The sequence below is a fragment of the Stegostoma tigrinum genome, chromosome 6 (genome assembly GCF_030684315.1).
Source record: "Stegostoma tigrinum isolate sSteTig4 chromosome 6, sSteTig4.hap1, whole genome shotgun sequence".
NCBI classification, from domain to species: domain Eukaryota; kingdom Metazoa; phylum Chordata; class Chondrichthyes; order Orectolobiformes; family Stegostomatidae; genus Stegostoma; species Stegostoma tigrinum.
The window spans coordinates 58,331,987-58,359,238 of NC_081359.1; the positions used below are offsets into that span (position 1 = coordinate 58,331,987).

A 27,252-nucleotide genomic window follows, 5' to 3' on the forward strand; every position below is an offset into this window, starting at 1 on the left:
AAAGGCATGTCTAGAGTCTCAAATTAATTGTTTAGTTATATTATGCTAACTACTGTTATGATCCCAGTGGATGTTACCCTTGACAAGTCAGATCCCAGAATGAAAACTATCTCCAGGTAAATCATTTCTGCGAAGTGGAGACTGCTGGGTGGACCAGCATTTATTGCTCATTCCTAGTTGCACTAGGTGATGGTGTGTTACTGAGTTGAACTGCTGCAGTCCGTGTGACATGGGTAAACCCATAATGCTGTTAGGCAGGGAGCTCCTAGATTTTGATCCAGGGACACTAAAGAAATGATGATATATTTCCAAGTCAGTGGCGAATGGCTTGGAGGACAACTTACCGATAGTGGTTTTCCCTGTTGCTCTTGATGGTGTTTTTGAATTTGGGAAGTACTGCTTAAAGACTATTGGTGAATATCTGCAGTGCATCTTGTTGTAGTACCCCTTACTTCTACTGAAAATCAGTGGTGGAAGGAATGAATGTTTGTGGGTTTGGTGTCAACAATGGGGGCTCTTCTGTCCTGGATGGTGACAAACATCTTGAGTACTGTTGGAGCTACACTTACCCAGGCAAATGAGGTATCCCATCACCCTCCTGACTTCACTTTGTAGAGAGTGAACAAGAACTTGGGAGTCAGAAAGTGAGTTAGTTACTGCAGGATTCCTTGCCTCAGATCTGCTCTTGTATCTGCTGTGTTTATATAGTCAGTCCAGTTCAGTTTTTGATGAATGGAGACCCTAAGAAAATTGATGGTGGGACATTTAGCTTCTGTTGAACGTCAAGGGGTGATGGTTGAATTCTGTCTTGTTGAAGATGGCCATTGCCTGGCACTTATATGTCACAAATATTATTTGTCACTTGTCAGCCCGAATCTCGATACTATCCAGTCTTGCTGCATTTGGACACAAGTTGTTTTAGTATCTGAGGAGTCTCAGATGTTATGCAGATTTGATTTTAATAATACCACAGAAATTTGATATACAAAATAAATTACCATGCTATCTACGATAACACAGTTTTAGCAATTTCAAAGGTAGAGCAGAACAAGATCCCATCTATTCCCCAACAGTGTCAGTTTACAGTTAAACTAATCCAGAGAAATATTCTTCCCCATCCAATCTGTAAATTTGACTTTATAAATTCTCAGTTTCTGTCTTGTGAGCTGTGAGGTATTTTTTTCTCCGGAATATCACACAATAGATAGATTAGATTTTCTCAGCTTTGAATACAAAATGCAGCTTCCTGTCACACAGTCCTAGTCTGGAAGATGCACAAACTATAGTCTTTCACTGATGTAACATACATCCTTATGATGGAGTTACCATCACTGATTTCTCCCACTATCAACATTCTGGAGGGCTACCATTAGCTATAAAATCAATTTGTCTCGCCATAAAAGTACAGTGGCTACAAGAACAAGTCAGAGGCTAGGAATATTGTGGCGAATAACTCACCTCCTGACTCCCCAGAGCCTGTCTACTATCTACAAGACATAAGTCAAGAGTGTGATGGAATACTTCCCAATTGCCTTGATGGATGCAGCTTCAACAACACTCAAACTGCTCGACACAATCCAGGGCAAAGCAGCCTGCTTAATTGGTGTCATATCCACAAACATCCACTCCCTCCACCACTGTTGCTTGGTAGCAGCAGCGTATACTATCTACAAGATGTACTGCAAAAGTTCACCAAAGATCCTTAGACAGCGCTTTCTAAACCCAAGACCACTTCCATCCAGAAGGATAAGGGTAACAGATACATGAGAACACCACCAACACCTTCAAGTTCCCCTCCAAGCTACTCACCATCCTGCCCTGGAAATATTGCCAGTGAGGTGACGGCCCAGTGTTATTGTCACTCGACCGTTAGTGTTCTGGGGAGGTAATTTTGAACCCCGGCCCAACAGATGGTGAATTTGAATTCAATCTGGCAATAAGACTCCAGTGATGATGACAAATCATCAATTATCAAAAAAAAACCATCTGGTTCATTAATGTCTATTAGGGAAGGAAACTGCCATTGCTAAACTTACAGACCCTTGCTAAATGTTATAGAATTAGGGAATGTATAGGCACTTGAGAATTAAATTTTTCACAGACCTGAAGATCCTGAACGGAAACATAAGTAAGCTACACACAATAGGTTTAATCAGCTTTTTGTAAATTTTAGAAATGTTTATGACTTTATAATATTGTCAGCAGTAAGTATACAGTTTATGGTGAATTCAGATGGTGGAAAAGACTGCTTTGATTCACTAATCTTATTTTTTTTATTTGTTTTTGAAAACAATGTTTGCCTTCTTTACATGTTATAAAATTGTTATTTGTAATGACTTTATTCAGTGGGTGACTTGTATATTATAGCATTTGATGTCATTTTGTTGTCTTTTACCAAACAATGGCAACGTGCCATAATTTGTTTTTGCTGTGGGCTATGTGAGGAGGCAGGCCTAAATTCTACCTCAGCCAGAGTAGAGATTAAACCCTGTGCCGTTAGCATTAATCTGAACCACGCAATAGTCATTGAGCCATTTGAGTGATCTGGCCTCCCAGCCTTGGGTATACAGTACCAGAAACTATATTATCATTGCCATTAAGCTGAGTTGAACATTGAAACTAAAGTGTACTATTGCCGAGTTTGCAGACGGCAGAGAAGTAGGTGGAAGGCAAGTGGTGGGAATGAAACCAAGTGTCTTCAGATGGATGTAGATACATTGATTGATTGGGCAAAAACTTGGCAGATGGAATGTAGGGCAGAATCTTACCGGGCTCTGAGTAACATGGGTGACTGTGAGATGCTCAGAAAAGCCCATCTCGATATTGGGATCATCCCTTCGCATCTTGTACACTTTTCTTGAGCAGCAAGTTGAGATTCTCCCGAGGCAGCAGCGAGTTCACAATTGTTATTCATCTTTGGTTATGAAATGTCTGTTTAACAACCAAACTCACTATCATATGCAATCTTGCCAAACCGTACAAGCCATTAGTAAAACTCAACACGGAAACCAGAGGGGGTTTTTGGCGAGTTCAACTTGCCATTTGCTCCAAAATACCTCCATATTGCCCACAGCCAAACCGCGCAGCGGGTGCAATCCATTAGTACATTCCACCAAACTTTCCACTTTCAAGAAACCTTCACCAAAATCCTGCCATCCTCTAATTCACTGGCACTGTGCCCTGCATTGGGTACAGGCACTGGGCCAAGGACAAGAACACATCCCACAGTGAACCAAAGTGCCTACCTGGGTGACTCCCTTGCTATCCCTGCTATTGCAGATTGCATTCGGACACTTTTTTTTTGCAAAAAAATTCAGTCGTCATTTTGGTCATGACCGTTCATGGTATGCCTACAGCATGCATGTTATCCCTCGCACCAGCTATTGGTGCAGTCACACAGCCAGGTAGGACACCATAATGTTGCACCATTCCTCAGTCAGGGGCATTTCGTCGTACAACAGAAGTTGCTGGAAAAGCTCAGCAGGATTGGCAGCTTCTGTGGAGAAAAAGTCAAAGTTAACGTTTTGGGTTCACTGACCCTTCCTCAGAACTGAGGAATGTTCTGAGGAAGGGTCACCGGACCCGAAAAATTAATTGTGATTTTTTTTCTCCACAGATGCTGCCAGACCTGCTGAGCTTTTCCAACACCTTCTGTTTTTGTTCCTGATTTACAGCATCCGCAGCTCTTTCAGTTTTTATTTAGCATCTTGTCGTATATCAGTCTGCCACATCAGTCAGACACATATGCGGCTGTGAAGAGGCTCACAACAGTCAGGATAGGTGAGCCATCATATAGGTGACAGAGATGCATCTGCAACTATTATGCTTCAGCAAAATTGCACTCCAACACATGCTTCCCTTGCAACACAGGTATCCAGGGTACCGACCCACTGGCTATTCTGCAACATTATCCATCTCTTTCTGTTACACCTCCCTGTCATTGTCAGTGCTCAGAACACCCTCAAATGTACAGTCCTGTGCATGAATGGTATGCAAGTGTGGAGTGACTTAAGCTCTTAGACTGAGCTGGTACCATGCACACACATTGCTCCCACACAATCTATTTCGTACTCATTGTGCACCCCAAACATAGTGCTTTAGTAATGCCCAAGGAATGATGATGGAGGGTGAAAACAAACAGAGACAGAAACAATCACACAAGTGGTGAAAAGCACTGGCATCTAGGGTGATCAAGGAATTCTCCTCTGAGGGAGATGGACTGATCTTTGAAAGGGTGAATGTACCTGTATGACATAAGAGGCCAAAGGTGCTGCAGCTGTTGGTTAGTAATGTTATTCAATGCCTGAATAATGTGACTTTTGCTATCAAGTGACAATTGTTACATACTCGGAACTCAGGACATGAATGACTCCACAGGAATGGTCCCTGTCATCTACTACTAGAGCAGGTGTCCTTTTACAGGAAGGGGTGAGGACACTGACATCTAATAGCCCCTGCCACCTGTCTTACAATGCTGCACCATGTTATGGCATGCCTTCTCCTCTGATGACATAAGGGAGGTGAATGAGTAAGACACAAGCAGTGGCATAACTGTTAGGGTTGGTGCATGTGGGGAAAAGAAGATGAGGAGGTCTGAAGGAGTTTGGGGTAACAAAAGCAAGTGAGGGAAAACGTTTTGTGTAGCTGAGGAGGTGTCAGAATATAAGCATCAGTGAAACAGGGCTGCATGATTCAGAAATAGATAGCAACCAGTTCAGCAGGTAATAGGGAAAGTAAGTAAATTTTTGACCTGTATTTTAAAGGAAATGAAGTATAAAAATAAGGAGTGATGGTATCCTGGAAGTGCTACCAAATTATTTTGTATGCAAAACTTAGGAATAAAAGGGGGACAGTCACACTGTTAGCAGTAAATTATAGGCTCCCAAACAGTTGGATGGCAGTTGAGGAGCAAATATTTAGCCAATCTACTAAGTATATAAAAATAATGATCAGATAATTATATTAGGGGATTTTAGCACTTCATTATTGATTGGAATAAAGTATAAAGTAGTATAAAGAGTTTACGGGGACAAAATTCTTAAAATGTATGCAGGAGAGCTTTCACTTTCAATACGTAATTGACTGTACAGGAACAGTGCAGTGCATGACCTCATTCTGGGGAATGAAGCCGGACAAGTGTCTGAGGTGACAGTAGGGGAGCATTTTAGTGATAGCAACCACAATACCATGTATTTTAAGTTTCTAATGGAAAGACAGGTCTGCAAAAAAGTGTTTTGAATTTGGGTAAGGTAGATTTTATTTAAATAAGACTGAATCTGACTGTGAACAGCTGCTCGAATGTAAATCTACAGCAGAACAGTGGGAGGCATTCAAAAAGATACTGGAGGGAGTACAGGTCCAACATGTTCCATTTATGGTGAAATGTAGGAGAATCCTTGATGTCTAGCAATATTCAGTACTGGGTCAAAAGGAAAAGAGAGACATATAACAGATAGAAAGAAAATAAAACAACAGAAGCACTAGAGCAGTATGCAAAGTGCAGAGGATCTCAAGAAAGCAATTGGAGGGCCAACAGGGGACATGAGAAAACATTGGTAGGCAAGACTGGGAAGAAACACTAGATATTCTACAAATGCATAAAAAGGGGAAGAGATCAGGAGTAGGGCATATTAGGAACCAATGGGGCAATCTGGGAATAAAGCCAGAAGAAAGGCTTTTGTTGAATATTTCACATTTGCCTTTACTTGGGAGAAAGAGGATACAAGTACAGAATTTGAGAAGATGAACTGTGAAGCTCTTGAGCAGATTGATGTAAGAAGTGGGAAGATATTGGAGATTTTGGCAAATTTATAAGCAGACGAATCCCCAGGACTGGATAAGTTGTATTCCAGGGTGCTGTGGGACACAGAAGAGGAACTTACAGCTGTCCTGACCCAAATTTTCAAATCAGTCTTGCCACAAAGAAAGTGTAAGTGTTCAGGAACTGAAAAACAACTCATGTGGTTTCATTTTACAAGAAGAGTGGTAGAAATAGACCAAGAGACTATAGACTAGTGAGTCTAACAACAATTACAGGGGAAATTATTTTAAAAAGTAGTAAAGAAGAAAATTAATCTCCATTTAGAGGGCAAGGCTTGATCAGGAAGAGTCAGCAAGGCCTTGTTGGGGGGGAAGTTATGTGTAACAAATCTGGTACAATTTAGTAAGGAAGTAACTGCACGTTTGGATAGGCAGTAGGTTTAGTTTATATGGATCTCAACAACGCCTTTGACAAAGTCTCACATGGGAAAGAGCCCGGTGTGCAGCGATGTACAACAGACAGTATCCCTTATTGTTTGTGATATTCACAAATAATAAAGGTGAGAACTTGAAAAGAATAATGAGTAAGTTTGCGGATGACACGACGATTGACTGAGTGGTTGACAGTGACAAGGAAGGTGTTAGGTTACAGGAAGATATAAATGAATTGGTCAGATGGGCAGATGAGTGGCAGATTAAAATGAAACCCTGATAAATGTGAGGTGATGCACTTTGGAAGAAGGAACAAGAAATGGAATACTCAATGAATGGCAAGGTGCTAAGAAGCTCAAAGGAACAGATAGACCTTGGGTGCTTGTCCACAGATCCCTGAAGGTGGCAGGATGGATTAGTAGGGTAATTAAGGAGACATAAGGGATGCTTGTCTTAATACAGAAATGCTTGCAGGAAGGTTATGTTGGAACTGTACACAACTTTGGTTAGGCCACAGCTGGAGCACTGTGTGCAGTATTCTGCGCTATAGGAATGATGTGATTGTACAAGAAGGAGTGCAGAGGAGATTCACCAGGATATTGCCTGAGATGGAGCATTTTGGCCTGTAGAGAGGCTAGATAAGCTCAGATTGTTTCCTTTGGAGCAGAGAAGGTTGAGGGGGGACCTGATCATGGAGAATAAAATGATGAGGAGCATGGATATGGTGAATAGAAAGGAATCAAAGCATCAATAACAATGGGGCATAATTTTAATGTGAGAGAGGGAGGTTTAAAGGGGAGTTGAGGAAAAATATTTTCACTCAGAGAGTGGTTGGGTTTTGGAATGCACTGCCCAGGAGTGTAGTTGTGATGAGAAACTTAATAACCTTTAACAAGTATTTAAAGGAGCACTTGAAATCTTAAAACATGCTAGGCTATAGGCCAATGCAGAAGAGTGGAGTTAAAGTAGGTAGTTGTCTATATTTGGCATTACAAACTCAATGAGCTGAAGACCATGTCTGTACAGTATAATTCTATGATTATATGATATGTTGGAGCCTTGAATGCTGCTGGCCTTCCTTGGACACCTACACATATATTCAAAAAACTCAGATGAAGGCTATATTGTGTAGAAAATACCAGTACCAACATACTCTCCTGGTATCATAACGGTAATGTAATAAAATGTTTTTTACAGTGCCAGGAGGTGAGTGAGTTCATGCACGTAAAATTAAGATTGAGCTTTCTGTCTACATCAGATATGAGCTGCCACTAGAGTCCCCATGATTGCAGCCATGCCGTTGGTCTGTTCACAGAGTGTTTATGAACTCACTTTGCTTTTGTAATGCAATCCCCATCAAAAGCCAAAAAATATTTACAAAACCATGTTGTCTTGATTGGCTGTAGACAGCTCGATGTACACAATCAGTAACACCTTTCAGAGAACTTCATAAGAATCCCTGCACCAAACATAAAGCTGAGAAAATCCGGCATATTTTCAGTTTGAAGAAATATGTCTCCAGGGCTCCACAGGAGAGCTTTTCAGCTAAGTATTAACCTGTAATGATAGAATGGTAAATTCTAAATCTGCAGTGCTTAAAGAGAGATGACTTAACATTCATGGTATTCTCTTTAATAATAATCTGAAACATTTTCCATGTAAATCTCAGTGCCATTCCTTCAGCTTACTTCTGGTATTGATTTTCCTTTCTTGCAGAATATTTTGGGCTAAAATCCCTTACGGCTAATTATTGATGTTGGAAAGTTACTCAAACGAGCCATGGATATAAAAGAACGGAAACCCTACCGGTCTTTAACAAAGAGCAGACGTGAAAAGGAGAGACGGTACACCAGTTCTTCAGTGGATAGTGAAGACAGCAAAGCACCTCAAAAATCCTACAGTTCCAGTGAAACACTCAAAGCATATGATCAGGATCCACGGTTAGGCTATGGTAATCGTGTCAAAGAAGTCGTTCATCAGGAATCTGATGAATACGGCCGACCAGGTACCTTGAATCATGGTGAAGATAAATTTACTGCAAAGAAAAGGGCAAGTCAAAAGCATTGAACCAGTTCAGAGGTTTAATGATATGTACTGAATGGAGACATTCCCTGTGAATAACTATAATTCATTTCTCGATGTTAATTGCTTGGTAGTCACATAAGACAGAAATGTTATGCTTAAATGAAATATAGAGTAACTAATACAAAATTGCGTTTGTGCAGCACTGTTTACAAAACAAAAATTTGACTGCTTTACAGAACAGGGTTGAAGGGTGAAAAAAGGAGAAAAAATGTGCAATATAGACAGAGCCATAGAATTATATAGCACCAAAACGGACCCTTTGTTCCAACTCATCCGACCAACCAGCTATCCTAACCTGATCTAGCCCCGGTTACTAGCATTTGGCCCATATCCCTCTGTATCCTTCCTATTCATGTATTCAACCAGATGCCTTTTAGGTGTTGTAATTGTACCAGCCTCCATCACTTCTTCTGGCAGCTCATTCCATACATGCATTATCCTCCATGTGAAAAAGTTACCACTCAGGTCCTTTTTATATCTTTCGCCTTACACCTTGAACCAATACCTTCTAGTTTTCGACTCCCCTTCCCAGGGAAAAAGACCTTGGCCATTCACCCTATCCATGCCCGTCGTGATTTTATAAACTTCTATTAGGTCGTCCCTTGGCCTTCGTAGCTCCAGGGAAAAACTCCCCAGTGTATTCAGCCTCTCCCTATAACTCAAACTCTCCAATCCTGGCAACATCCTTGTAAACCTTTTATTTGAGATATGCTCAAAATTTGAAGAGAGGAAGGATATTTTTGTTATAAAGAGAATATCAAAGGAAAGAGGCCTAACGACTAAAATGTCAACCTCTAATGATAGAGTGATGAGAATGCAAATGTGCAGTAATCCAATATCACAGAAACAAATGACCTATTGAAGGATATGAAGATGGAGAAGACAAATCTGATACTGGAAGAGGGCTTGTTTAATGAATGTCGCACATTAGCAATTATCAAAGATTTGTATGACATGCAGGAAAGGATGAAACTTTTGGGGTTGCTGGGATTAGTGAGGTGAAGTCATCATTGGGGATAGCAATTTTTACAATAACGAAAACTCAAATGAATTAAGGTGTTTACATCAGTGTGTGTGTTGCGGGGGGTGGAGGCTGGACTGGTAACAGAAATGATCCAGATTTACGAGAGTTAACAAGATTAACCTAGAGCCTTTTCTTTAAAGAGAAAGGAAATTGTACACTTGGCAAAAAAAATGTCAGTCTTCAGAGTGACAAAGCGGATAATAACCTAAATATTCTAGGGAAATGCAAAGAGAAATGAGGACTGAAACTCACTAAAGCCAGAAATCAGTATTTTAAAACAGCGCACTAAAGACTGACATATCCCAGATCCTTATGTTTTTCACCCCAAAGCTTTAAAAACAATATTTGAAGAAATTGCAGGTGCTTTAGCTGTAATCTTCAACCATGCGTTCAATTCAGCAATTGTCCATTTAGAGTGGAAAATTGCAAATGTAACTCTGCTGCTGAAGGAAGATTAAGAATCAGGGAATTGCAGACCTGATAATTTAATGCATGTTACAGGGAAATTATTGCAGTGTGTAATAAGGGCAGGGTGGCAGAGCACATGGAAATTTTAGGGTTGTTTGGAAAATCCAATTTTGGTGATTATAGGATAGGTTATGTACAATGATCCTTATGAAATATTTTGAGGATGTTCATGAGATAGTAGACAGGAAAGTTCCTAAGGACATCGATTACATAAGTTTCCATAAAGCATTCGAAAAGTTTCCTCATTGGAGATTAGTTGTGGAAATATACAGTCGTAGATTTGAATGTATATATTAGGCCTGGTTAGGAGATTAACAGAGATGGCCCACAAGGATCTATGTTCAAGCCTCAATTATTTGTTGAGTTTTATAATGCAATAGAAAGCCACCTATCCAAGTTTGCCAGCAGTACAGATTGATGGTATAATGGTCAGAAAATAAAATTATTTTGGCATAAAAAAGTTGATGCATTAAGCAAAAAGGTAAACATTTTGATAGATGGACCTCAATGCAGATAAATCCTGGATTAGACAGTGATAGATTTAAGTATTTTTCTAAACAGTGAAAGATTAAGGGTCATGGATTTATATCAATAAACTTTAGTACACATGCAAAAAAAATGACTGATAGATTGCTAATCTCCATAATTAGAGGGCTATAATATTGTTATGACCCCAGCTGATGTTATTGCCAGACAAGTCAAAATACTAGACAGGAACTCAGTTTTATAGCTCATCGTTTTATTTCTTTTTGTTTCAGAGAAGTGGTCTCTCGCTGAAACTAATCAAACAATGCTGCAGATTTTGCTTTACCAATGAAACAGAAGTTTATTAACAAAAGAAAAAAATAGAATAAACAGAACTATCAGTTGTTAATACAAATTCAAAGATTTTTAAGCACACAAAGTATAATCCCATTACTCCTAGAACACTCCTTTATAAATTAAAAAGAAGCAAAATAGGTTTTGTATAGTGCCTGAAATAAACCACTGATAAAGTACCCATATGAGTATTCATACAGTATTCAGACCAGAGTCTCTGTATCTGACAACTGTAGCAATCTAACTGAATAGGTTAATTCAGTTGTGACTTTATCTTTAGACTTGAACTGTGGAGAGATTCTTTCAGGAGTACTATCTACGGGCTTAAATTGACTCTGCTTTAAGTAACTTCTTCAGGGTTTTATCCCCGCACTTCTGGCCTGGAATTAACATTAACTCTTCATTGTGAAGTAACCTAGTTAAAAACACAATATGAAAAACTGAAAGTACTACAGATGCTGGAAATCAGGAACAAAACCAGTTCTGAAGAAGAGTCACTGGACCTGAAACATTAACTCTGATTTCTCTCCACAGATGCTGCCAGATCTACTGAACTTTTCCAGCAATTTCTATTTTTTTCCTAGTTCACTATATATCTTTTCCTTTCCAGGAGCACTGCTCTATGCAGCTATCCTATTTTAAGGACATCACTGAGACTGCTCCAAAACAAAGAAAAACATACCTCTCTTTCTAAACTAAGGGTGTTTGCTTGAAGATTAAAAAAAGACTCTCCTAACATTCTAAATTGGAGCTTGTTTATCTTGTTCAATTATAAAGTTCTAAAAGCTAAGCCTCAAAGATGGACTTAAAGGAAATCACCCTGGTAACAGAAATACTTCCAGGTCAATTATTACTATTAACTTCAGATACACTGGAAACCCTCTGGTTTCTGACTCAAAAGCCAGCAAACCAAATTCACGATTAGCAATTACACACACGTATATGCGTGCATATGTAAATATATTATGTGAATATTATATATAATAAATTCAACAGTTCACATCACATATAATAGGAAGTAAGTTCTGCAACAGCAAGTAAAGTACAGTTTCAACATCAGAAAGGATAAGTTTACTTTAGAAGGAGTGAAACACTGATTCCCTGGAAAGTAAGTTATTCTTGGAAATGCTCATATGAGGAGAAACTACATAAAGTAGCCTGATTGCCCTGGAATACATAAGGAAAGAGATAATATGATTGATATTCTTTTTTAAAACTTCCACAAAAATGACACGGCAGATAGGGAGAAACATTTCCTGATGTTGGGGAAGTCTGTGCCAAGGGCATATCGGAGCCAAACCATTTTGGAGAGAAGTTCAGAAGTTTTCTTTCATGAAAAGGTCAACAACATATTGAAACAGATCTTCCACAGAAACTGATAAATTCTAGATCAATAAATAATTTAAATCTATGGAACTAAGATGTAGACCAGCCATTCATTACTTGGATGGAATGGCAAATTGGGCCAGGAGCTGACGAGTGTAAACCTCTAGCCAAGTTCTTACAAAAGAATGTGATATTACTCAGAAAAGCTAATATGGGCTAAGTAACAATATATTAACAATAATTGTTGTGTTTGACATTTGTGTTTATGGCTAAAGTGAAATGAAGCTTTAACTGTGGATGTTAATACAATCAATTTTTGAGACAGCTAAATAGATGCTAACCAGAAGAACAATACAGGGTCAGATTTATTACATTTTGAATAATACTTGTGGTCAACAATGAAATGATAATGCATGCTGTTGACCAACACTGCCCAGCTATCTAAAGCAATGATAAAAGCAAAGGACAGGCCTCAACACCTACCCAACAACAACCGTTCCATCAATTGTTAATTTGGGTTCTTTCAAGCTGAATCAGCTCCTGACTCAGTGTAGTCTTAGTCTGAACATGGACACAACAGCTGAACTCAAGGGGAAGTAAGGGTTACTGCCTTTGACATTAAGGCAGTAATTTGACTGAATGTAGCATCAAGAAGCAAAACAGGAGCCATTGGGAATTGTGGGAAAACTCTCCATTAGTTCAGTCAAAGTTGATGTTTGCTTCATTCGAGGTCAATCATCTTGGTTCCAGAAAATCTTTGTAGGAGTTCTTCAGGATAGTGCCTGAGGCCCAACCATTCTCAGCTCACTCATGAATGATCTTGCTGTAATCATAAGATTAGAAATGGGGACATTCTCTGTAGTTTGCACCTTTTTCCTCAGATAACGAAACATTCCACGTTTATTCGAGTGCAGCAAGACTTGGGGAACAGCTGGCCTTAGATTTATAAATGTGAGAGAATCTAACTATCATTTCAGTAATATTACCATGTCTGAATCTTCCACAATCCATATCCTGGAGGCTACTTTTGACCAGAAACTGAACTGAACTAGCCATATAAATATGTTGGCTATAGGAACAGATCAAAAGCTAGGAATTCTACAGCAAATAGCTCATCCCCTGACTCCCCAGAGTCTGCCCAGCATCTATTAGGCACAAGGGAGAAATATAGTTGAATGCTATGCCACTTACTTGGCTATGTTCAGCCGCAGAAACAATGGAAAACTTGATACCATCCAAGATGAAACAACCTGTTTGATTGGTATCACATTCGGTATTCACTCCTTCCATTACCTATACTCAGTGACATCAGTGCGTAGCATCTGTACGATGCACTGCAGAAGCTCACCAAGCCACCTTCAAAGCCGCCTTCTAAGCCTGTGACTATCACAACCTAGAAGGACAAAGGCACAAGGTGCATCGGAACATTATCACCCACGAGTTCCAGGCTCACACATATTTCCAGTGTCATTGGGTCAAAGCTCTGGGGCTCCCTCCTATCAGTGCTATGGGTATACATACTTTCCACCAATTGCAGTGGTTCAAGAAAGCAGCTGCCCATCACCTTCTCAACGATACTTGGCTTATTCAGGGGCTATGATCATGTGTCTTAGAATAACACCGACATCAATGTGGGAGTGTGAAATCGCACAGGCTACGGAAGAACACATAGGAATACTAGTCGCAACTTTGAGATTTTCACATTGTAAGGGAGGCAGCGATGAAATGGTTATGACAATGGGCTCGTAATCTGGAACCCCAGGCAAGTGTTCTGGGGGCATGTGCTTGCATCCCATCATGACAATTCACAGCATTTGAAATAAATTTTTAAAAATCTTGGTAAAATGATAACCTAATGGTTGCCAGGAAGCCATTGCTGATTGTTGGAAAAAAAATTACATCCCTGTGGAAATCCAGCAGTTGCTTGCACCTTACCAGTGACTCTATAATGACCTAATCATGTGATTTTTATTGGCCTTACCAAAATAAATCTATGGCGCACAATCCCTTGTTCTTTAATTTCCTTTCTATAATATTTGCGCAAAACCACCAACAGTGATCTTAACTGTGGGTTTAATCAATGTTTTGTGTAAGTTCATATTTGCGTCTTTTGTGCTCCATGGCCCATTTGATAGAACATAAATGCCTTTTTAAATGCGTGTATAATTAAAGACATTTATGTTGAAAATCAAGTTTGCTTCTAAATAGTGGGTTAGCAACCCTAAAAATTTTTGAGTGACATTATGAATAATTTGAATAGAAAATAACAATCTCTCTAAATTTAGTATTTTTGAATGAAAAATTATGCTTACATTAAATATTGGTGCAATATTGTATGTTGATAGACACGAGTATTCTGCCAGATTAATCACTATTTTTAATTGTTATGGGAAAAGTGAAGTAAAAATGTTAACAGTAAAGTGAATGCAATTTCTTACATCAAAGCAGGTAGGAATATATCCTCAAAATTTTCTGGTTCCTACCACTCAATTTTGAACGTTATGAAAAGGGCACATTAGGCTCCAGGAAGATAATATATCTATTCCACAGCATTTATTGTGAAGAATTTTGATTTTCAGTTAATTGCGGCAGTAACTGTTAATAATTTTTGACAAGGTTTCCCAGGCCCTAAGATTCCCAAGTCCACAAGTGAGTCAACAAGCATAATGGAAAGCAAACAAACAGATTTTGATGACATAGAGTATGTTCATAATTAATCTTAGCTGTTGGTTCAAAAAGACAACAGAACTGTTGGGCCAGAGGAGAAATCTTTCATCATTGGTTTGTTTATTCTGCAGTTACTACAAAAAATAAACATTTGGCAACTGTGAACAATGTTGATAGCATCAACGGACCATACGCCTTCATGTTTTATATTCAGTGTCAAAGTTATGAGCAGACTGTTTTCAGCAGCTTGTATTTATTTTGGTCCAGCAGGCCATATCTGTCACAGTCAATTAGGAGACAGGAAGATGAAGAATGTGATAAAGTTAAAAGTTTTCATTTCCTTTTCTTTCTTTTTACAAATGTACATTTACCTCAGTTTCAAAAGATTAATTTTTTATTCTTCTTGATTTTGCTTCAGATAGTGAGGCTTATGGCTATTTGTACAGCTGGAATGCATTGAACTGAATTGAATTAAAATGTTCAGGTCTTGCATTCCCAAAAATTTTGTTGAGAATTCTTTTGAATGAAGCAGGGGCTGAGTGACACATCTTATACTAGTGGACATGAGCTGGAGACTTATGTGGAAAGTAATCATTTTAGAAGTATCTGAAGAATGTATCCATAAAAAATGTAAGGTTAACAATGGATTCCATTTTATTTAAAAAGAAGCTGTTTTAAAGAAACTTGCAGTTGTTCATGTATAAGTCACTGAGCAATTTGTCATGCACACTGTACAAATTAGAAATCAATGCAAATTATTGGCCAAATTTCACAAGTCCACTGTTAACCTCTTCCATAGACAGTAGTGAAGGCTCAATTGTTGACTATATTATAAGCTGCATTCAACAAGGTCTAGAAGATAGTCAAGTATTGAGGGGCTGAGGGAAGAGAAAGCAGGAAAGTAGAGTTGCAGGGCAATCAATGATTGATTGATTACTGGTTCAGGCTAAATTGACAGAATGGATTATTTCTGCTCCTATTTCTTAGGATTTCATAATGTTACGATCCCTGTGGTTTTTATTAATTGATGTATTACGCCTAACTTTGTGTTTAATATGCAACTAATATCTAGTGCACAACCTTTTATTGATATAATTGTTAATGGCTGCAAATCAATGCCACGCTCAGAAAACAAAAGTCAAAAGTGTTGTTTTTTAATTCCTTTAGGCTGTCATTACCAATTCAATCTGACTTTCTCTGTCTTTATTTCTGTTTCTGATTTGACATTGAATTCACCCTGCTAATTTACCTTCTTTCTTTATACATTTTTCAATTCTTATATTTTGAGCATATCCAATCAAGGATGAATGTGTTATTTATTCTCTTGCTCGGTTAGGTCTCAGCTGTCAAACATTGCTAGCAATGTTTGAAACCAAAGTGTAAACAACATGTTATACCTCAGCAATGCCTAGCCTGATAGTTTTAGATTCTGCCTTTAAAATTGTTCGAAGACACAGTTATTTTTAAAACTGTGACTTGCTTATGTTGCCACGGCTTTCTGCAGTGCCTATAGCCAGACTATAGACATCCAGAATTGTATGACAGTAATGATTTATTTCTCACTAAGATATGTTTCTGGATCTTCTGCTTTGCTCATTTAATTGCAGTTTACCTGCTGTCACATTGTTATCTTCATCAGTGTTGTGTTGAATGACTTTGGAAGAAATATTTTGCTGTAACAGTTCTAGACATTGTCAAGTTATAACAGTACTTCTTGTTTTCCTTAGATGACTGTCGGTTGTTAATGAAATGACAAAGAAGTTACTGTATCCTGCTTTTTTATTTAAAATGAGCTGATCACTGATGTATGTTTGAGAGTGATACCAAATGCAGAATTCAATAAAACAGAATGAACATAGAAGAAATGCTATTTTAGTTTACCAGGGCAGCCCTATAGTCCAAAGACAGAATTCAATGCCTAGGCCCCTCAGTTGGTGTTTTTCATCAAATGTTCTCCATTTTATTTCTAAAATGATGAATGTTCTCAGCCTTGATTTCGTCTCCCCACCCATCCGTTTCAAACATGTACCGTCTTTCTTTGATGCATTTAAACCTGACCTATCCATTCACTTCGCTTCTTTCACATTTCAGTCTTTGCTTCATTTTCATTCTAGAGGTTAGAGGAATATTTTCTTAGGGTTAAACTTGTCACTGCCTATAAACGTATGAATGTGACAATAAATGGTTAATCCTCTCTCTCTTCTCTGGTATAAAGATATTCGGCCTCTCTTTGTCTGCTCTTTGTGCTCAAGTATCTGTTGTGAAGTATGCATTCCAATATCGTCTCACTAAATATGGATTATTTGCAAGTTTCTTCACTTACCTACATGGAAAAGATATCAGTGTGCTCAATATTTCCAAAGTTTTCAATCCCCTCTACTCATTAGTCATTGATGCATTACATGAAGTGTTAATTCATTTCAAGTCAATTACAGCTCTAAAGTAACATTACAATTGTTAAAAAAAGAACTGTGCATAGTTCCAGCACTTTCCTTCTAGCCAGCAGTGAATAGCTTTAGCTTAGCTTTTTTATCCTCTTCTTCCAAGAGTTGTATTTCGTGTATCTAAGTGAAGACAGGAATGTCAGGGAATGATGGTTGGGGTGGGATCATCTAATTACATTGTAAAATTGTTTAAGTCTTGCATAACTGAACAATAGAAGCATTTGCAATATTTTCTGATAAACTGAATGTTGTTTCCTAGGCTCAAATTTTTCACTCCGAGAGTTAGGACTGACTGAAGCTACACCTCACCCTGGCACTGGATATCGGACAGATTTCGGACTGCCACACCACGGATACTTGATAACCGCGCGCTCTGACACTGAAACAGATGGGGTCATGTCTCCTGAAAATGCAATGAGGCTTTGGGGACAAAATGCCAAATCAACACGAAGCTCCTGCTTATCCAGTCGGGCAAATTCTGCACTCACTCTTACTGACACAGAGCTTGAGAATACAGAAAATGGTAAGAAACCAAAAAATGAATTAAATTCCACCTGGAAGAAGCTATTTGAATAAAGAATCTCTGAATTATATTGTTTGCATTACAAAGAGTGCTATATTTGCAGTTAAACATCAGAGTGGTTGAACTCGAATGAAAATCAGCTTTATCAATGCTGTCATAAATAGATGATGAGGAGTGAAATGGTTTCTGAAAGAACTGCAGATGCTCTAAATCAGAAACAAAAACAGAAATTGCTGGAAAAGCTCAGCAGGTCTGGCGGCAAATGTGACGAGAAATCAAAGTTAGCATTTCGCGTCTCTTCGCAGGGTCACTGGACCTGAAAAGTTAACTCCGATTTCCCTCCATAGCTGCTGCCAGACCTGCTGAGCTTTCCCAGCAATTTCGGGTTCTGTTAGTGAAAAGATTTTGCCTGTTTTCACACTTCATGTCTGATTGTCACAGAGATTTTGATTTGAACATGTTAAAGAATGCATTTGCCAGTTCAGTGTATACTTATTTATTTATGTGTGGAAGGCAAAGCATTAGCCCAGACAAGACTTTTAATTTTAGTAGGTAACAGTTTAGTTTAAAGATATTAAAATGTCAAACCATATGCCCTGAATTCTGCAACTTGCAGACATGCTTATACCAAACATGCAAAAATGAAAATTACAGAGCACAAAATGTTAAATTTGGACAGGTTGAAATTCAGTAAGAAAGACAAAATGCGTGAGTATTCATTGGTTGTAAATGGCTGTCTGGTTTGGCTGTAAATATCTGAAACTTTGGTCCTCAGCTGGAAATTTAAGGTTGCAGCTGAGTCTTCTCTTCTGGAAGTGCTGCCATGGAAACCTTTTAAAGTTCCTCGTCTGCGTGTGGAAATGCAGGCATCATGAAACTTGGCAGATAGACTGCCATCTTAGATGGGGCTACTGAGAGAGACAAGGAAAGAGGGTTTCTTTCTTAGCTGCTGGTAGCTTCAGCTGGCCCGAATGCAAGTAGCACACCTGGTGTGGCTAGTCATGTGATATCTCTTTAACTGTGGCAGACATTTAAAGCTCCAGTCTTTACTCCAAAAAGGTAGTTTTTCTTGTTTAAGGTCTGTCCAGTGGCATTTTAGAATTAAGGCACTGTGTCCCAGCAATTAACTTCTGTATAGTCATTCTCATGTCTGGCTCCAGTGAATTTCTGTTTTTGGTAAGGCAGATAGGGAACAGTTAACATTTCTCCAGGGCTTTATTGTTTCTGGTTATATCTTCATATATTCTCCATGTCAATCTCACATGGAGTGGAGTGTGGAATACATGGCAATGCAAATTGACAGCATTTCTTTTCTAATTCCCCTTAATGCCCTTGATTCATTAAACATTGTCTTTTAAAGTCGATCCACTGTCTACTTGCAGCTGATGAATTAAAAACTACATTTGATACAGCACATCTTCATGACACAACCAACAAACTGTGTTTTTCATCAAGGACTTCCTGAAATAAAAAGCAGTATTGAACCTTTTTGTCAGTGTAACATGATGACACAGATCACATCAAATGCATCAGTGCTTTGCTTGCTCATCACATGTATTGCAATGAAAATGACACATGCCAGCACTGACCTCTCTCTTGGGCATAAAGTGAATGCCTTTCAAACCAAAGGAAGGCTAACACAAAATTCAATGTTCTGTTTTTAAAACATGTCAAATATACAAAAAGCAACAGCAAAAGTTTGTGTTTATATTGTGTTAAAACAAGTGAAACATTAGAAAATGAAATATGACATCAAGCCAACCAGCTGCGTTTCATTAAGAAATATGAGGTGAGATGTCCAAAGAGGTAAACAATTGGTTTCAAGGAGCGTCTTAAAGCTGGAAATTGTAATAGGGTTGTGGATAGTAATAAGGTGGGCATTCCAGAGATTTAGTATATGCTGAAGGCATGAACATTATTGATGGAGTGATTAAAATTGGAGATGCTTAAGAGAAGAGAACAAAACTAGGGACCACAAAAAGATTTGAAAACAAGGATTTAAACATTTCCATCAAGACGTTACTTGATTACAAGACAATATAAACACAGGAGTGATGGGTGAGTAGAACTTGGCATGCTTTTTGAAATGGACAGCAGAGGTTTGGAGTGACTTTCGTTTTATGGGGTATAAAACATGATAGACCAACAAGGAGTGCGTTGTCAATCCCATAGGCAACAATGGTATGAATGAGGGTTTTAACTGCAGAAGACTTGAGGTAGGGGTGAAGTTGAGAGATGTAACATTGGTGGAAAAAAGAGTCTTTGTAACGATGCAGGTAATGCGATGATAATGATTTTGGATATACAGTTTGGAGTGAAATCTGACACCAATGTTGCACTAAGCAAATTAGAAGCTGCAGAAATGCTGTGGTGAATAGAGAGACAAAGGCTAGATGGAGCACAAATAAACGATAAAACTGTATATTGATTGAACAATGAAATTCATACATGGGTGGCTGTTTCTACTATTTTTCTGCATTTGATGGACATTTTCAGTAGGTTATATGGGTGCAATTTGATATTTACCGACCCCTTTCCAAAGTTAGAGTTAACAATTCAATGTAAGATAACAAGGTGTAGGGCTGGATGAACACAGCAGGCCAAGCAGCATCAGAGGAACAGGAAAGCTAACATTTTGGGCCTAGACCCTTCTTCAGAAAATCAAATATCCTGTTATAAATATTTGTCCTAAAATAACAATCCAATGTCCTTTCTTGTTTCTTTCAATATAATACAAAAACCAACTAAAGTTTCATCCTTTGATAATGCATTAAACTGTCACATTACATGGCATCTACCTCTTGTTTGAATTTGTAGTTACCCAATGTCATGACAGTGTCTTGACTCTCAAATTGATCTTTTCAATGAATTAGCTTAGGTTGTTCACGAATCAATTTTTTTTTCAGTCATTTCAAAGTTTGATTAATTTCCCAAATATTTCATAAGCTCTGATAATGCATTCATTATATTCATCCATTTTGGTTTCTGCACTATAAGAGTATATGAAGTACTGATCAATGTTTCATTGCTAGAAATCGTACTTTGTGTCTTGTTTGATGTCTTGTTTGGCATCTTGTCTCATTTCACGCCAGTGGTTTTGCAAGCTCTCACAAGGAATGCTTATTGTAGCTGGCATTATGTGAATTATCAAGCATCCTGAACCAACATTACCACGATTTGTAATGTATCTGAATACAATTCGAGCTATAACATTATCCTTTTGAATAAGGGCATCAAACTGTGTACCCGTCTTCCAGCAGACATTTTCAATCCTTTGACAAAGCAGTCTCTGATAGCTTCTCCCCTGTTCATTTCTCTTACACCTTGTGACATAAATACAACAGTCCTCATGAAAAAGAAGTTTTCTTTTCTCATTCAACTCAATTTTGACGATCTTCAAAACTAACTGTCCCCAAAACTGTTCTCCCATAATGAATAACTATAAATGTATTCTTTTTGGCTCTATCGAATTATCTATACCTGTTTCTATGATCTTTAATTCTAATGTTACTTTAGATATCATGTTCAGCGTATCTACAATCAGATTTATCACTATTCTGCATCCTTTCATTCTTTTTTTCTTTCTCAGGCCACCTTCATCTTTGGAAACTTGCTTTGCTGATTGTATCATTGATAAAAATGACATGTCTTCCTCTCAATAGTAGTATCTTCTTATTCTGGCATCAATTAACCATGATTCCCTATCTAGTTAACAAAGAGATTCATAATGCTTTCCATTGTTTATGTACAAAAATAACAGGAACTTTAGGTGAGGTGAGTTGTGTGACTGAACTCAAAAATGTCAAAAAAATTGATTTCAGAGTTACATGTTATACTATCACCATAGAAATATTGCCTTCATGCTCACTGTTGAAATGCATTGAAATTCTAGTATGTAGACCTATCCTCACCACAGAAAATTATTTCATGTATATTTCAGTTTAAGTACCATTTTAGGAATGTCAAATGCCAGTCAACCTCTCTGGCTCTGAATATTAGTCATTGCAGGGGTGAACTTTCATTTCTTCAGGTTTTAATATTTTTGACGATGGAACTGTGAGATTTAAATAATTATTGTTACTTGCCTTTTCTGCCTCTTATGAGCAGTTCTATTCAATCATTCTTTTTGTCTCTCTGTTATAGTTTTTCTGTCTGATTTGATATTGAATCCACCCACTCAATTTCACATCTGCTTCTCCAACCTTGAATTTATTTCTCATTTCTTTAATTTAATAAACATCCATTGATTTCCCTCCAATGTCAGGTGATTGCCCTCTGCGACAAATCAAGACCCACTTCCAGCAACTTGCCACACAAAAAAAGCATATCAATCTAAACATACAATAGCAAGTCTCACAAATTGCAGTACTGCTTTTGAATTATTCAGCACCTTGAAAGTTGTGGCTGTGTCCATAACATGGTTCTCAGCTGCTCTGTTCAAAGTGTGACATGTTTCCAACGTGAGGCAACTTTGGAATATTTCTCTCAGTTATTTATGTGAAAAATCTGTCATTGGTTTTGATGCTTCTAAAAGCTTTTTCAAGGTCTGACATAGGAACTTGGGTCACATTCCCCTGAATCCATCAAAGCTACTTATGGAGATGTAACTCACTCAGAGATAGGAAGAACTGCCAATGCTGGGGTCAGAGGGAACACAGTGTGGAGCTGGAGGAACACAGCAGGCCAGGCAGCATCAGAGGAGTCAGAAAGTTAATGTTTTGGGTTAGGACCCTTCTTCAGAAGAAAAAGAGAAGGGTTCTGATCTGAAATATCAGCTGTTCTGTTCCTCTGATGCTGCCTGGCCTGCTGTGTTCCCCCAGCTCCACACTGTGTTATCCATGTATGGAGATAATGCCTGTTTTAAAATCAACCAGTCTCAGATCTGAGATAACAAAGTGTGAGGCTGGATGAACACAGCAGGCCAAGCAACATCTTAGGAGCACAAAAGCTGATGTTTCTGGCCCAGACCCTTCATCAGAGAGCTCTCTGATGAAGGGTCTAGGCCCGAAACGTCAGCTTTTGTGCTCCTCTGATGCTGCTTGGCCTGCTGTGTTCATCCAGCTTCACACTTTGTCATCTCGGATTCTCCAGCATCTGCAGTTCCCATTATCTCTGAGCACAGTCTTAGATCTGATTTTTTTTTTCTCATCAATTTAGAAAATCTCCAGGGGTACCCTCACCTTGACTCTTGTTCTTTCTTCACATTTATCCTCCAGCGCTACCTATACCTTGAACAATAATTCCATTTTATAGTCATCAAGTTCTTTCTGATAATGAGCCTTAACCTTCAGCCCTCCCATAGTGCAAGAGCCCAATCACAACATCTTGATTGTCACGATGCTATCCAACTGGGCTGTGATTAACTTGGCTACAAATTTACTCGAAAATGCCACTATTCTGCTGCTGCAACTGTGATGGATTTGAAACAGAAGCTTGTATGAAGCATGTGGAAGGAGTTTTTTCTCCTCTTGCAGCCAAGTCCATAAGACCAAAAGACATAGGAGTGGAAGTAAGGCCATTTGGCCCATCAAGTCCACTCTGCCATTTAAATCATGGCTGATGGGCATTTCAACACCACTTCCCTGCACTCTTCCCGTAGCCCTTGATTCCTTTTGAGATCAAGAATTTGTTGATCTCTGCCTCGAAGGCATCCAACGTCCCGGCCTCCACTGCACTCTGCGGCAATGAATTCCACAAGCCCACCACTCTCTGGCTGAAGAAATGTTGTCTCATTTCAGTTTTAACTTTACCCCCTCTAATTTTAAGGCTGTGACCACGGGTCCTAGTCTCCCCGCCTAACGGAAACAACTTCCTAGCATCCACCCCTTCTAAACCATACATTATCTTGTAAGTTTCTATTAGATCTCCCCTCAACCTTCTAAACTCTAATGAGCACAATCCCAGGATCCTTAGCCGTTCATCATACGTTAAACCTACCATTCCAGGGATCATCCATGCGAATCTCCGCTGGACACCCTCCAGGGCTAGTATGTCCTTCCTGAGGTATTGGGCCCAAAATTGGACACAGTATTCTAAATGGGGCCTAACAAGAGCCTTATAAAGCCTCAGAAGCACATCGCTGCCTTTATATTCCAACCCTCTTGAGATAAACGACAACATTACATTCGCTTTCTTAATTACGGACTCTACCTGCAAGTTAACCTTTAGAGAATCCTGGACCAACACTCCCAGATCCCTTTGCACTCTGATTTGCGAATTTTCTCACCATTTAGAAAATAGTCCATGCCTGTATTCTTTTTTCCAAAATGCAAAACCTCATATTTACTCACATTGCATTTCATCCGCCATTTCCTGGACCACTCTCCTGAACTGTCCAAATCTTTCTGCAGCTTCCCCACCTCCTCAGTACTACCTGCCTGTCCACCTATCTTCGTATCATCGGAAAACTTCACCAGAATGCCCCCAGTCCCTTCATCCAGATCATTAATATACAAGGTGAACAGCTGTGGCCCCAACACTGAACCCTACAGGACACCACTCGTCACCAGTTGCCATTCTGAAAAAGAGCCTTTTATCCCAACTCTCTGCCTTCTGTCAGACAGCCAATCCTCAATCCAAGCCAGTAGCTCACCTCGAACACCATGGGCTCTCACCTTGCTCAGCAGCCTCCCATGAGGCACTGTATCAAAGACCTTTTGAAAGTCTAGATAGGTAACATCTACTGGGTTTCCCTGGTCTAACATACTTGTTACCTCTTCAAAGAATTCTAACAGGTTTGTCAGGCACAACCTCCCCTTACTAAAACCATACTGACTTGTTTTAATCTGACCCTGTACTACCAGGAATTTAGAAATCTCATCCTTGACAATGGATTCTAGAATTTTACCAACTACCGAGGTTAGGCTAATTGGCCTATAATTTTCCATCTTTTGCCTTGATCCTATCTTAAACAAGGGAGTTACAACAGCAATTTTCCAATCATCTGGGACTTTTCCTGACTCCAGTAACGTTTGAAAGATCACGACCAAAGCCTCCGCTATTTCCTCAGCCACCTCCCTCAGAACTCTAGGATGTAGCCCATTGGGGCCAGGAGATTTATCAATTTTTAGACCCTTTAACTTTTCTAGCACTTTCTCTTTTGTAATGCCTACCGTACTCAACTCTGCACCCGACTCTCCCTAATTGTTGGCATACTACTCATGTCTTCCACTGTGAAGACTGACGCAAAGTACTTATTAAGTTCTTCAGCTATTTCCTTATCTCCCGTCACTAGCCTTCCAGAATCAATTTGGAGCGGCCCAATATCTACTTTTGCCTCTCGTTTGTTGCTTATGTATTGAAAGAAGCTTTTACTATCATTTCTAATATTACTAGCGAGCCTACCTTCATATTTGATCCTCTCCTTCTGTATTGCTCTCTTTGTTATCCTCTGTTTGTTTTTGTAGCCTTCCCAATCTTCTGATTTCCCAGTGCCCTTGGCCACTTTATAGGCTGTCTCTTTTTCTTTGATATATTTCCTGTCAGGCCAATAGGTTTGGAATCTGACTCTTACAAAATTCCAACCACTTCTTCCGTCATTTCTTCAAAGAAAAGTTTGAAAATAATTTTTGGTTTGACACATCAAAGGCAATATCCTTGACTTTGAACTCAGATTTCATATTTCAGCGCTCTGTCTTGCTGCCATTTCTGACTTCGACTCTCGTCTCAAATAGTATCATTCACTCAATACTAAATCTGCATTTTACAAGAATGCGTTCTCCTTCTATACCAAGAGCTGAAATGTTAAGTTTAACCACATCCAAAATATAAGTATTTCCCTCATATTTGGGGAGGTTCTTTCATTCTCAATTATGTTCCTTCTACAATCATCACATTATGGAAATCCTCATTTAGCATCATCTAACGACTCATTTACTTACTCTTTTTTGCTTTGTATTTTCAACTACTGTACAGGCTGTGTGTCTGAACATTCTCAAAAAGCAATGAGAGCTAAATTGAATAGCCCCAAAAATAGTGTGGGGATCATGATGTGCAATTACTAATGCTGAAATGTGGACAGCATGCTAACCTTGTATTTGTTCATTCTAATGATTTCTGTATGCAACAAACATCAACCACAGTGTTAAATTACTGCATGCAACAGCAAGGCTAGTCCAAGTAAAAACTAACCCAAACTGCTTAAAGCCACCATGCACCTCTTATGGAGAAACTACCTTCTGGCTGGAGCAGATCTCAGTAATCATGAGAGGCAGTAAACTGATTTTGGAAGCACTAAAGAATAATGCAATATTGGAGAGCGCAAGCTGCAAAGTGATTGAATAAGCCTCTTTGTGTCCTTGTCGAGGAAGTGCATCTATCAGTGAAACTAAGCAGCTTTTGGGTGACAAAAGAAGTATGAGAGGCCATGGCTTATGGGTGGAGGGAATTATGTCACAAGGATTGGTGTTGGTGGGACATGGGGAGTGTGAGAGTTCAGAACAGGGGCAAGGTTTGACATTTTATTCTTCTATTCTATTCCTTGGACATATTATTTGATCCCTGAGGCAGGCTTTCCAACTAGTTTGCCTTGGAATTCAGCAATCTTCTCAGCTGTTCCTGGGTCGCCCAACATAATACAGTCTGGGGAGTGCAGAAGGACATTTTCAAGGTCAGGTTCCTGGAGCCAGCGTTTCCTTCTGTCTGAGTGCCCCACCCATCAACGAAATTTAGGGTCACTGAATGTTATCACAGAGACTTTTGTCTTTGTGTTTAAGAGTCCAGCATGGAAACTTAAAGCACACAGGGCTGGCCGTTGCGTACCAACATGGATACAGAACTCATTGGCTGTCAAAAACAAAGATTAGAAATAAATGGATCTTCTTCTGAACGGCAGCCAATGACCAGTAGGCTACAGGGTGATCAGTGCCTGGACCCCAGCAATATGCAATGCATAGTTGAGAGATTTAGTGGAGAGAACTAAATGTAATATGTCCAGATTTGCAGGCAACCACAAAGCTGAGTGGGAGGGTAAACAGTGAGGAGGATGCACAGGTGCCTCACTGTAATTTGGATTAATTAAATGAGTGGGCAAATGGATGAAAAATTAAGTACAATGTGGATCAATGTGAGGTTATCCATTTAAGTAGCAAAAGCAAGAGGGCAGATTATTATCTGAAAGATGGTAGAGTAGGAAAGAGTTCTGAGGAAGGGCCGCCAGACCTGAAACATTAAATCTGATTTTTTCCTCACAAATGCTGCCAGACCTGCTGAGATTTTCAGTGGTAGTAGGAACTGCAGATGCTGGAGAATCTGAGATAACAAGGTGTAGAGCTGGATGAACACAGCAGGCCAAGCAGCATCAGAGGAGCAGGAAGATTGACATTTCAGGCCTAGACTCTTCTTCAGAAATGAGGGAGGGGAAGGGGTGTTCTGAAATAAATAGGGAGATGGGGGAGGTAGCTAGAAGGTGGATAGAGGAGAAGATAGGTGGAGAGGAGACAGACAGGTCAAAGATGCGGGGATGGAGCCAGTAACAGTGAGTGTAGGTGGGGAGGTAGGGAGGAGATAGGTCAGCCCAGGGAGGACGGACAGGTCAAGGGGGCGGGATGAGGTTAGTAGGTAAGAGATGAGGATGGGGCTTGAGGTGGGAGGAGGGGATAGGTGGGAGGAAGGACAGGTTAGGGAGGCAGGGATGAGCTGGGCTGGTTTTGGGATGTGGTAGGGGGTGGGGAGATTTTGAAGCTTGTGAAATCCACATTGACACC

At 39.3% G+C, this 27,252-nt stretch overlaps 1 protein-coding gene across 7 annotated transcripts in view; it reads left to right on the top strand.

Annotated features, from left to right (window-relative positions):
- Positions 1 to 27,252, top strand: part of tenm4 (teneurin transmembrane protein 4) — a 973,741-nt gene that overhangs the window by 535,130 nt on the left and 411,359 nt on the right. For all 7 annotated transcript variants that reach the window (XM_048532769.2, XM_048532768.2, XM_048532771.2 and 4 more), the window contains exons 2-3: positions 7,909 to 8,197; positions 17,285 to 17,548. In XM_048532769.2, coding sequence (XP_048388726.2) covers positions 7,972 to 8,197; positions 17,285 to 17,548 — 490 coding nt within the window. In that variant the 5' untranslated portion in view covers positions 7,909 to 7,971. The remainder of the gene's footprint in view (positions 1 to 7,908; positions 8,198 to 17,284; positions 17,549 to 27,252) is intronic.